The 11,931-nt window shown below is 34.3% G+C and overlaps 1 protein-coding gene across 4 annotated transcripts; it reads left to right on the top strand.

Moving 5' to 3' along the window:
• Nucleotides 1-2,317: 2,317 nt before the first annotated feature.
• Nucleotides 2,318-11,222, top strand: LOC114280946 (histone-lysine N-methyltransferase SUVR4). Of its 4 annotated transcripts, XM_082904562.1 has the most exons (12): nucleotides 2,318-2,486; nucleotides 3,262-3,320; nucleotides 4,274-4,511; nucleotides 4,669-4,704; nucleotides 4,851-5,431; nucleotides 6,090-6,301; nucleotides 6,453-7,277; nucleotides 7,691-7,956; nucleotides 8,654-8,720; nucleotides 8,833-8,883; nucleotides 9,809-9,905; nucleotides 10,827-11,222. In XM_082904562.1, the coding sequence occupies exons 5-12, from the start codon at nucleotides 5,299-5,301 to the stop codon at nucleotides 10,853-10,855; spliced, it is 1,680 nt and encodes a 559-aa protein (XP_082760688.1). In that variant the 5' UTR covers nucleotides 2,318-2,486; nucleotides 3,262-3,320; nucleotides 4,274-4,511; nucleotides 4,669-4,704; nucleotides 4,851-5,298; the 3' UTR covers nucleotides 10,856-11,222. The 4 variants fall into 4 exon arrangements, 3 of the variants coding, with proteins under 3 accessions (XP_082760688.1, XP_082760689.1, XP_082760690.1); XR_014350251.1 differs by lacking the exon at nucleotides 8,654-8,720 and having other exon boundaries at nucleotides 8,731-8,883; XM_082904563.1 differs by lacking the exon at nucleotides 8,654-8,720.
• Nucleotides 11,223-11,931: the final 709 nt, after the last annotated feature.

The following is an 11,931-nucleotide window of genomic DNA, read 5'->3' as shown; positions in this document are numbered from 1 at the left end:
ACTCTGTATCTGCAAAGCAGTCTATTTTTGGCATTTTGATTCAAAATCGATTTTCTAAAAGAATTGTTGAATTTGGACTCATTTGTGTTTATTTATTCCACATTGCACTTGTGGAATCAGATTTAGAGCCACGGGAGTCCGAACTGTAGGGCTATTGTATCCGAAAGAAGCACGAAAACTCAAATTACAATGCACGTGTGGCAATTTTTCCATAACCAACTTGGATCATAGTTTTGGCCCAAGTCCATCCTTGAAGTATCCATAACTCCCTTCCTTCGAAAAATTTGGATGCTCCAAAAAGCTCACACCCTAAGGCAAAAAATGGGATTTAAATACCCATCAATGCTCTCATCTACAATCAATGTGGGATACAATTTCTCAACACCTCTTTTATAAGGCCAACTTAAGTCAATTTCTCATTCAAACCTTAATGGTTTTTGGTCATTCTTTCTATGATGTAAAGATCTCACTACAAAATCTCTAAACCCACTTTACTTCACCTCAATTGAGGATTGACACCCACTTTGATGTTGCATTAAAGTTGCCAAAAAACCATTATTTTTCCAACAGTAGTATGTTATCTAAGAGGCCCGAGTTTTGTTCCTTCATCGTATCTGCGATAATGAACCAACCATAAACACTATGCTGTTATCAAACCATCTGGTTTTGTAATAAAACCTGATGGACTTACCCAATAAGAGACAACGATGATATTGAGCAAACAATTGGATGTTTTCGAGATGAAACAAGTTATTATTTACTCAAGTCATTGATGAAGTGATTGAACATATAAATAAATAGTAAGACTTTTGACCCGATTCATATGAAAACTTTTGCAAATTTTCATATGCATTTTGTTGATTTCTTAGGTTGATTGCAGTCTCAGGGTCAGGGCTACAAATGATGGACTGTACTGATCATGTCATACCAAACTAGAGAAATATGTGAATCGTTATGTAAAAGTGTTTTTTTTTTTTGTTTTTTTGTTCTTTTCTTCTAAAGCTACTAAAAGTAAATCGATATTATTTCCATTTTTTTGTTTCTTAGACTGACAAAGCAATTGGTTTAGTTGGTTCAGTTGTGGTTGGTATATCAGAGTATACCTAAGAGAAATATGTGAATTGTTATTTGAATGCCGTGAAGCTATATAATGAGATGCCTATTTCAGCAATAGCCAAAGAGAACTCAAAGTGTATTAATATATTTATGTTTAATGATTGAGTTAAATCTAGACATTTGATTGATAAAGTTTAATATTAATGTGAGTATTCTTATATATTTTGTTAATAAACTTATATGTTTTTCTGTAAAAATACAAATGAATTTAAGTTAAATTTGTAATTTTATTTTAAGCTAAAATTTGAGTTGTTTATGTAAAAATTGGTTAAAGTGCAACTTGTGTTTTTCAGATATTTAATAAACTGAGTTATAGCTTGATATTTTAAATTAATTTGAGCTCAAACTTAACTAATCCTTAACAAATTAAACTTGAACGTCTCAAAATTCGATTTGACCCGGCTTGATTATAATCTTAAATACTTCTAAATGCACAACATAAACTTCTCTTCCCACACCTACCTCTTTATCACACACATTGTACCCATGATCCATTTTGTGTGAGGTCGAGGCGATAAGTAAAGTAAAATGTAAATTATAAAGAAGTTGGTATAGTTTATTTTGCCATTGAATTTTTAAAACGTAAAATTATTGATGTTCAATTATGTTAAATTTGTGTATAAATATTATACTTAACAAAATCTAAAATTTAAACAGTTTGAATTAAATTATCAAGGTCGATCGTAAAATGAAGTTACTAATTCCAATTGCTCTCTAAAATTAAATGACAAAATTAAGATAATTCAAACCCAATATATACTTATATTAAGTTTAATAATTTAAATATTATTTTATATCAATTTGATTTGACAAAAATAAATTAAAATTAAAATTAATAAAATAAAAAACGAGTTACTTCGTCACAATTTTAAGATTTTGTACTTAAAATATTTCTTAGAGAAAAGTTAGGAATTATGAAAAAACTTTCATAAAAATGATTATGAAATATTAATGATCGTTAGATCATCTTGATTAGTATGTAATACTTTATTTTAAGCGTAGTTTGATGACGCGTCGAAAGAGGGTTCCGGGCCCCTCCTCCTCCTCCTCTCTCTCTGTCTAAATTAAGGCATAGTTTGAAAAGACTAAATAAATATACTTTTTGACTTTTTTTGTATTATGTATAGAAAAAGTAGAGAGTAGATGTTGATTGATGTGACCCAAAAAAATAAAAAGATAAAATAAGTGCACTTTTTTCTTTGTAGCCAAACTTGCCTAAAGCCACTTCTCTCTCTCTCTCTCTTTCTCTCTCTCTCAAATATTTCCCCCCTTTCTTCTTCTTCTTCTTCTTCTTCTGTCTCTGTGCCCTATCGCTCTCACTCTCGCACACTCTCAGTTCACTCCGTCTCAAATCGCTCCGAAAAAAGCTGGTAAGTTTCTTCTTCGATTGCGTCTCAGTCTCTACATTTCTTCAATTTTCAGATTTTCTTCTTCCTTTTTGTTATCCCGATTATTAGTTTGAATAAAAAAAGAAATCAGTTTGTGTTATTTTTATAATAATTTATGGGTTTTAAACTGCGAAATGTATTTCAATCACTACCATTTGGTTCTTTTTTTCTTCTAGGGTTTGTTTGGGCTTTGAATCGCCAAATACATTGCTATTGTTTAGCTATATTTGGGGGAAACTTAAATGTTCCTCACATTTACAGTTTTGTTTTCTCTTTGCATGGTAAATAAGATTAGCCTTAAGAAAAATAAGATTATTTTATTTTTAATTTATAAATTTTAGTGGAGCATTGTGTTTATTTAAGCTCTATTTATCATGGAACCTAAAGATTTCTTTATTTTGGGTTACTAATAAATTATTGAGCCAGTCTTGCGGCCATCATATAGCGATCATGATTTCTGCTCTGTAATTGAAACTTATTGGTTTGTACATTAGGGGAAAAAAATAACCAAACAATAAATTTTATTTTTTTTTTAAAAAAAAAGAGAGAAGAAAAGAAAGAAACAGTCAAAACAGTCAATTGTGTTATCACTTTGAGAAAAATTTAGTTGGTAACTTTAATAATCCCAGTTTATTGTTGTCTCGCTACAGAGATTGGTTTTTAAGTTTTGTAGTAATTGGAAAATCTGTAGATAGCAGTAATCATTTTATCTGGATATTTGAAGCCTTCCCGCATCATGGTTTTCTTGTTTTGTCAGGTTTTGATGGCTTGAATTATTCTCTGAGTGCTTCTCTTGGTGGTTCATTGGCAACTCAGGTATATATATATATATATATTTTAAAGTTTTATAGCTTATTTATTGGAGCTTGAGGTTGGGAGTAAATTTCATGCATGGGGGATGTTGGGTGGGGTTCTATTCGCAATATTTTAGTTCTAAACAGTGTGATAATAAGTAGCATGTCCCTTTTTTGTAATTAATAATTGGTAATTATATTGTTCATCCATGTTTTTGTTAAAGAAAAGGGGACTAAATTTTGTTTGGTTAACACAAATGTTGTAACTTGCATTTTGGTAGTTTAGATGATTTGTAAACGTCTATACATGCCAAAGTGGAAGTGCTAAAAATGGGTAGTTCAGAGAGAGGGCTGCCAGGGAGTGGACTTAGTGAAGATGGCGATGGGGTATTTTTTCTTCCATACAGAAAAATGAGGGCATTTTTGTTTTTAACACAAGAAATGAGGGTATTTTTGGCTATTATGCATGGATTTCAATCGTGTTCATGTCTGTATATATAAAATAAGGGCAACCTAAGCAATTCATTTACAATCAACTTGCGAAAGGGAGAATCATGAATAGAAAATTGAACTAGATGCGAGGTCAGTGTCATTTAAAAAATGGTAGGTGAGGTTTCTAGAAATACCATAAACGTCAAGAGAGGTCAATGTAATTTATCTTCAACTTCTAATGGCAATTGACAGAAATATTTGCATTATTTTCTTTCTCCTTCCTTCAAAACGTGTAGTACCTTGACAAAGTCATTACTGCAATTAAAATTTGCTCATCTATCTTTCATATTTGGATTAAGTATGATATTTTTTGCATGGTTTGTAATGCATTTTAATTTTGATGGAATTATGTGATGCATTTTTTTTTTTTTGATGTTTCTGTCATAGGAAATCTGTTTTTGTTTTGTTTTTTTTTTTGTCTCAATGCATCTTATGTAGTTTTCTCCCATTATTACCTTTCTCACAAAATCTAGGGAAATGTAGGTGCATTGGAATATTTGGAATTCTGTTTTATAAAATATTGACTTGGAGATAAGCAATGGCACCAAATCCAAGAGTTGCGAGAGCATTTCGTGCTATGAGGAGTATTGGCATCATTGAAGAAAAAGTGAAACCAGTCTTGAAAAATCTTTTAAAATTGTATGACAAAAACTGGGTACTTATTGAAGAAGAAAATTACAGAGCCCTCGCAGATGCTATATTTGACCAAGAGGAGACACAGGTGCGTGTCTCTCTCTCTCTCTCATGTGCGTGTTTTATCTTACCTGAGAGCCTTCTTTTTTTGTTAGTCAGACTGTTTGGCTCCTTTATTTTTATTAGTTTATTCCATCTGTTTATTTTAAAATTTTCGAACCAATTTCATTTAATTCATCTTTCAGGCGTCAGAGCAAAAGAAGAAACATGAAATCACTGATGTATGTGGCCTATCATCATATTTGTACTGATTCAAGATGCTGTTATCTCACTTCCTCATATGATATATTCACTTACTGGTTTTAATTATTGACTCTTTTTTTCTCTTTTTTTCCCTCCCCTTTTTTCTTTTTTTGTCTGAGACTAGAAAGAGGAAATGGATGAAGAAGCTCAGATGCATGAGGAGTCCGAACGTCCTCTAAAAAGGTTGCGCTTGAGAAACCAGAATGATCATGTTTCACCTTCTTTTGGATTGGGTGAAACTTCATCAAGAGGGCCACCCAAAGTGGAGGAGGCTGATCTGCCTGAGACTTGTCCCGAACAATGGTCACAGGATATGATAGTCACCACAGCCACTTGTTAGAAACAAAGGAAAGCAACCTGTCTTGCCTAAGCACGTGTCAATACAGGATAGTTTTGAGCCATCTCAGCCAGGTGCTGCTGACAGAACTGAGCCATTTGCTACAAGGAGAACTGAATCTGATTTGGTCCCTCCTCCAGTACGTCTCACGGGAAAAGGAAAGGAACCTCTCTTACCTCAAATTGCTGCAGGAATTTCTGTGAGGTCACCTCATGCAGTGCGCTTGAAAGAACCAATGGTTGACACTGGCATTGTCCTTTCACCCAAGCCGCACGTACATGATTCTCGTGCTTTGATCAAGCCTAAAGATGAGCCATTCACTGATGACATACTGCAGTCAGAGGTTCCTAGTGCAGTGATTCGTGGAGGTACATCTTATTTCCTGTGGTTGACCTGTGATAATTTTAAGTGCTTATTGATGACTGGCATCTTATAGCAAAATGATAACTTTCACAGTATCTCTGCTGGAGGACTAGTTAAAAATTGTGTTATTTGAATAATGCATAAAGTTATACCATGAATCTTATAGCTGGTCTGTACCCTTTCAAGCTTATTCAGTGGACTTGTCTCTGGGCTTTGTCACTTAAAAGTTGTTGGCCTTTGTTGGTTTATGTGATCTATAAAAGCTTTCTGTTTAGTGACTTCTATGGTTGATTATTTTAAAATAGTAGGAATGAGTCTTACTTGAAGTTATCAAATATTTGTGTGAAATGTTTCATTTTTGAAGACATATCTATCCCAACAGAACCTTGTCCCAACATATTTTGATACGTTGCTAACATAGATAATTTATTAAAATTTATATTGTTTGATGGTGATATGTTGATGAATTTATTGATAATGTTGTTAGTGTGTTCATATCATTGAAGGTCAGTTATATCAATGTTGTTCAGTTATTGGATATAACAATTTATATTATCAGTAAATTTTCCTTCTCTCTCTCTCTCTCTCGGTGATTGACATACAAATAGACCACTAGTATCTTTCAACTAATGATGGTCAGCTTTGTTTCTTCAAATTTTACAGAGCCATTAAGCATAGAAAATTCTTCAAGTGCAAATGGCTCAATTGGAGCATCTGATGGTCCTGAACATATTGTATCCCAATCTGTAGATGGGGAAGCTAGAAATGATGGTGTTCTAGCTTCATCAAATGAAAGGACAACTAATTGCAAGCTTGCAAACAATGTGGATGGGTCTTCTTCTAACTTAGATATTGCTTCCTCACACTATCGAGAGGTGAAAATTTCTTTGACCTGTAATTTTACTCTTGGAAAAATCTGATTTCAAAATGGTGAACGATAAATGTCTTAGTCTTAGATCATATGAAGTCCTAGACCCAAGTTTTTATGTGATTAAACTAATGAAAGATATGCTTGATTATTTTCAGGAACTGGGAACCAACTCTGCCAATAAATCACAGGAAACAATTATGCCAGCTGTTGATTTATTGAAACAATCTAATGCACTGGATGCTTTGGGTGCTAGAGTAAAGCCATTTGGTGCTTCTAATGGATCAGTCATTACCCCATGTGCTGTTGAAGTAGCAGAGTCTCAAATTCCAAGACTTCCATCATCATCGAACGGGACAGATGACTGCATACAAACTGATAAGAATACTATTGAGAACATCGGTGAAATTGATGAGGAAAAGGAACAGAATAGTCTTGAGCATGCAAATCCTCATAGTCTGTTGGTTCAGCAGCCTGATGATATAAAGTCTCTTCATGATGCTAATGACATAGCCAAAGGACAAGAAAGAGTTGTGATTTCATTGGTAAATGAAGTCAACAATGAGTGTCCACCATCCTTTCACTATATACCCAAAAATGCAGTTTTTCAGAATGCTTATGTCAATTTCTCTTCGGCTCGGATTGGGGAGAATTGTTGTTCGATTTGTCTTGGCGATTGTTTATCATCGTTAACACCTTGTGCTTGTGCAAATGAAACTGGTGGTGATTTTGCATACACCTTAGAAGGCCTGGTTAAAGATGAATTTTTAGAAGAGTGTATTTTGATGAATCGCGATCCCCAAAAGCACTGCCACTTTTATTGTAAGGAGTGCCCACTGGAAAGATCAAAAAATGATGATATTATAGAACCGTGCAAAGGTCACTTAGTGAGGAAGTTCATAAAAGAGTGTTGGTGGAAATGTGGCTGCAGTAAGCAGTGTGGTAATCGGGTGGTACAGCGTGGTAGAAGTTGCAATTTGCAGGTGAGAATTTGAGCCAAAAATCTCAGGTTTATGTATTTATTAATTATTATTATTATTATTATTTTAAATTGGAGTTTTTTGGGAACTTTGAATTTTGAAAAAGAGTAGTAAACCTTACCAATTTTTAACACTTGAACCGTGATATCGATAAAGCATAAATCAAATTTCTAAAATAATAAAACAGGCTATAAATGCACACTATGTGACTCTCCCAAGGCAAGCTCTTGAAGCAAAAAATCCAAGATTTCATTTTTTTATGAAGTTCTTTAGAAAAGGGTCTCTTAAAAAGTGAGGCTCAGCAATGTTTACATATTCTGTAAATAAACTTGCTTTCAATAAGATCTTCATGTTAGTTTACGTGTAATTCTATGACTAGTTCGCTCTGTTTTGCTCCCCCTATCCCCATGTTTCAGGTGTTTATGACTCCTGGAGGAAAAGGATGGGGTCTTCGTACCCTAGAGGACCTCCCAAAAGGTGCATTTGTATGTGAATATGTTGGGGAAATATTAACCAATGCAGAGCTCTTTGAGCGAGTCTCGAAAAGCCCCAGCAGTGAGGAGCATGCGTATCCTGTGCTGCTTGATGCTGATTGGGGTTCAGAAGGAGTCTTAAAGGATGAAGAGGCTCTTTGTTTAGATGCAACACATTATGGAAATGTTGCAAGGTTTATTAATCATAGGTAAGTTCAACAAAACACAGAAGCGCATATGCCCTTGTGGCTTCCTCTTAATTATTACCGCGTTCTGATCCCTGTTGGTTGTTCCTGAGTCATTAACATTTTGGTTTTACTCTCAAATTATCATAACTGATGTGTATATGTATAATAAAGACACTACCAGGATCTTTATTGATACAAGGTAGTTAGATTATGTTTCATGACTTGTAATTTTTAACTTCACTTTACAGTAGAAGAAATGGAATCACTCTCAGTACTTACAATAAAGAAAAATTCAAACAAAGGAAAAGGAAAAGGAAAAAGAAAAAGAGATAGTCCAAGGTAAGATATAGAGAGGACCAAAAAAATAATTATGGGTGGCAACAGATTGAGTCCCTAACTAATCTGGCTTTTTCATGTGATGCCTCAATTAAGCCTTGAGCCTTTGGATGTTCAATTTATATCTGGTGTTGAAACATACCATTTCATGACTTGTAATATCTAGATTTCTAGATTTTCTTCGAACTGTATTTTTGTTCTCTCTCTCTCTCTCTGCGGCACTTGCATTTAGATTGCATCCTATCATTTTTTGCATTTACATTTTAGTTTACATCTCTGTCATCTCTCTCTGCTTATCTTCTTCTACTTCTTTTGGTGTTTTCTGAAGTTAAATCTTCATTTGGGTTTTAATATTTAATAAATTTATTTCTTATTCCTCTAGATGTTTCGATTCAAACTTGGTTGAGATACCTGTGGAGGTGGAGACTCCTGACCATCATTATTATCATGTATTCTCAGATACTTCTGCACATCCTTCTGCCTCTGGCCATAACTTGTGGGGCTGACCTAATCATTTAAGTCTGGAATGTAATATAGTTTGTGTGTCTTCCCTTTGTGCAGCTTGCCTTCTTCGCAAGCAGAAAGGTGCAAGCATTGGAGGAACTTACGTGGGTAAGTTAGTTTTCATTAGATTATGTTTTGAAGTTATTCATGCGACAGTGTGGTTGTGCACTTTCACTTAATATATATATATATATACATACTAGAAGGTGTGCACCGCCATATCGGTGTGCTTAAAATGGGTAGTTAGAAATCTATGGCGTAGTTGAATTCAGCAATTGCAGTTGTAGTTATAGAAGGGCATTTTTTATTTAAAGTAAGCGAACATATTTTCATGAGGTTAGGCTTTGTTTATCAAATTGTTTTGAAAAGCTGAATGTGCTGTGAATTTGGAAGTTGTCATCAATGCGGATGATCACAATTATGGAGGTATCCCCATCAGTACCTTGTTGAACCTATCAGGCACTCATGACTTCATCTCCAAAGACTCTAAAATATGCTTGAGGTATCTAAAAGAATCATTTCCTTGAAGACCCTGAATGTGTTCTGGTGGATGTGTATTACCATTTACTTGATTGACGAAGTTACGTAAAATCTTCTGAAGCTGTGAAACATAGCCTAAGGTTTACTGTATATGTCATATAAGAAAGAGGTTGGCAGATGGCACAAACATTTTGACATGTTCTGGCATGCCGTTTATGAATTGTATATGACTCTTATCTAATTGTCAGGTTTAATTAATGGTTGCACAAAAAATGACCTGTTAATGTTGCCTGTATTGCACAGTACAAATGTAGTCCACTTGGAATGTCTGCTAATGAGTTTATACATCGTGCTACAAGAGCATACATGCAGTTTTCCCTCACAAAAAAATTTCAAAACCAATTGTGTGCTTGTATACTTGTTTACTTTGCTTGGAACTCAATTGACAAATTATCAATGCTTATTATTTAAGCTTGGTTGATGCATAAAAAAGAGTTGTTGGGGATTTGTTTTTGTTTTCTTTGTCAAGCTGATAAATGTGATGTGTCTGCAGGATTATGGGATCGATTTCGATGATCATGATCATCCAGTCAAGGCATTTAAGTGCCGGTGTGGCAGCAAGTTCTGCCGAAACATCAAACGCTCGAGCAGTAAGTGCTTACCTGTTGCAACGCATGAAGTTGTGTTTTCTATTTTTTGGCATGACTAATTTGGCCTTGTTTTCTCATTTGAATGATAAAATATCTTTATAGTAGCTTTGCTTGGGCAAGCTTGTGAGCATAATCTAGTCCACTTTGGTCCTTAAAAAAATGGTCCTCTGACTTTAGTCCTTGCACTGCTTTTATCTTCTATGGTCATGTTTGATTCACAAGACTAATAGTGAAGTATTAATAATCCTATTAAATTAGTGTAGTATTCACTATCTAATTGGATTAATATCCATTGGATTAATAATCCCACCCCTACCCCATTACTAATAATCCTACAAATTTGTTGGATTAATTATCCATTGGATTAATAATCCTAAACGAAAATGTTAAAACAAACATAGGATAATTGAGCCCACGGATTAATAATCTTAATCCCATGCTCTAATCCACCCAATCAAACATACCCTATATGTATGTACGTAACGTAATGTTGCACTTCTTGACGTGCCTGTGTTCTACTTTATCTTTCCATACTGGCATGCCTACATAGTTGAATTCCATGGTCTAATCTGGGATTGAATAGGAGGTACTGTCTGTTTTGGATAGCACATTGAAGTATGAGATTTTGATTCTCCCCTTGTCCTGTTTCATGTATTTATTTCCCCATCCATTTTTGTCTCATCATTGTCCCCATTGGCCTTTGTTTTCATATGTTATAGTTGTCTTAATTGGCTATCCCATCTGCACCTAGGCTTTCTTGTGTGATTCACTTAATTTAAACTATTGGAATTAAGGCAGGATATACATAACCTCAAAAGAGCAATATATTATTTGAGTTTTGGTCAATTTTTGCAGCCACATCTGGTATAAGATTATCTTCATGTTTCAGCCGCTGCTAACTGTGATTGTTATCTGGCACAGGATCTAGATCTGCAGCGAGTAGAAGATGAACATGTGGGGTTCAGGAAGCCATTCACTATTTTTCTTCCCTTGTTGAAGTAAATTTGGTTAATGAGACTTTGCTCCCAGAGGTTATGACCTCTCAATTGACTGGATTTTGGGGTTATTATGAAAGCCTTGAGGAGTTGTTAGTTTTCGGGATGCTATTTTTAATGGTGGCACAGCTTTAACTTGACAGATACTTATAAGCTTGTGTGTCGAATGCCTATTATGTTGTATTCGTAGCATAAAGTAATTTGCTGGAGAATAAGGGTTGGCTGTGTCCGTTTCCCAGATTCAGGCTACATACACTAAGCAAAGACTGGATAAAAAGTTCGTATTTAATTTGACATTTCTTATAAAAGCTTGTTTTCCCCATTGATATTGTGTATTATATGTAGCAGAGTAATTTGCTGAAAACAATGGTTGGCAATGTTCGTTCCCTGGCTTTAGGCTTACCTTATTTGGCTTTTATCATTTATCAGTGATGGTGCTTGAAAGGGTGGTTTGCTCAATGGCAAGGCTTATCGTTAGTGTCTCTAGTGGTTTGCATGGGTTTGAACCACAGAACTGTCTCTAGAAATGGAGTTGTCTATCTTGGACTTTTTTTAGCAGGTGTCTTGTGCATGGTGTCGGTCTTTCATTTTTTTCAGGCGACATAAGAGTTGCTTAAATTCTAAATTTTTCTAGGCTTGGTCTTCCTAACTTGTTGCTTTTTTAAGCACTCCCCCTTGATTGAGTCTGATTTTAGTGGTTATTCGAATACAAGACAAGGCAAGGGGGAAGGGAAAAAAAGTAGTTTTCTTTTACTTTTTTTTATGTTTTCTCTCCAATTTTAAATTCGAATATAGTATTCATTTCATTGATGTTTTTATCTAGGAATTTCATGTCTAAATTATCATATTTAAAATTGAGCTATTTCAAATCAGTGACCAAATTCTTTAATTTAAAAGTCATAAATCTCACTGTAAACTTAAGGTAGAAATATATTAGACTCAAATATTGACTTTCAAAGGATATTATTGTCAAACACTAGGTGCAAAAAAAATCAGATTATTTCTCTTATTATTATTAATAATAATAATAA

The sequence above is a fragment of the Camellia sinensis genome, chromosome 14, assembly GCF_055761805.1.
Source record: "Camellia sinensis isolate YWXY chromosome 14, ASM5576180v1, whole genome shotgun sequence".
NCBI lineage: Eukaryota > Viridiplantae > Streptophyta > Magnoliopsida > Ericales > Theaceae > Camellia > Camellia sinensis.
The sequence above is the reverse complement of the archived record's forward strand: the minus strand, read 5'-3'. Positions and strand labels throughout refer to the sequence as shown.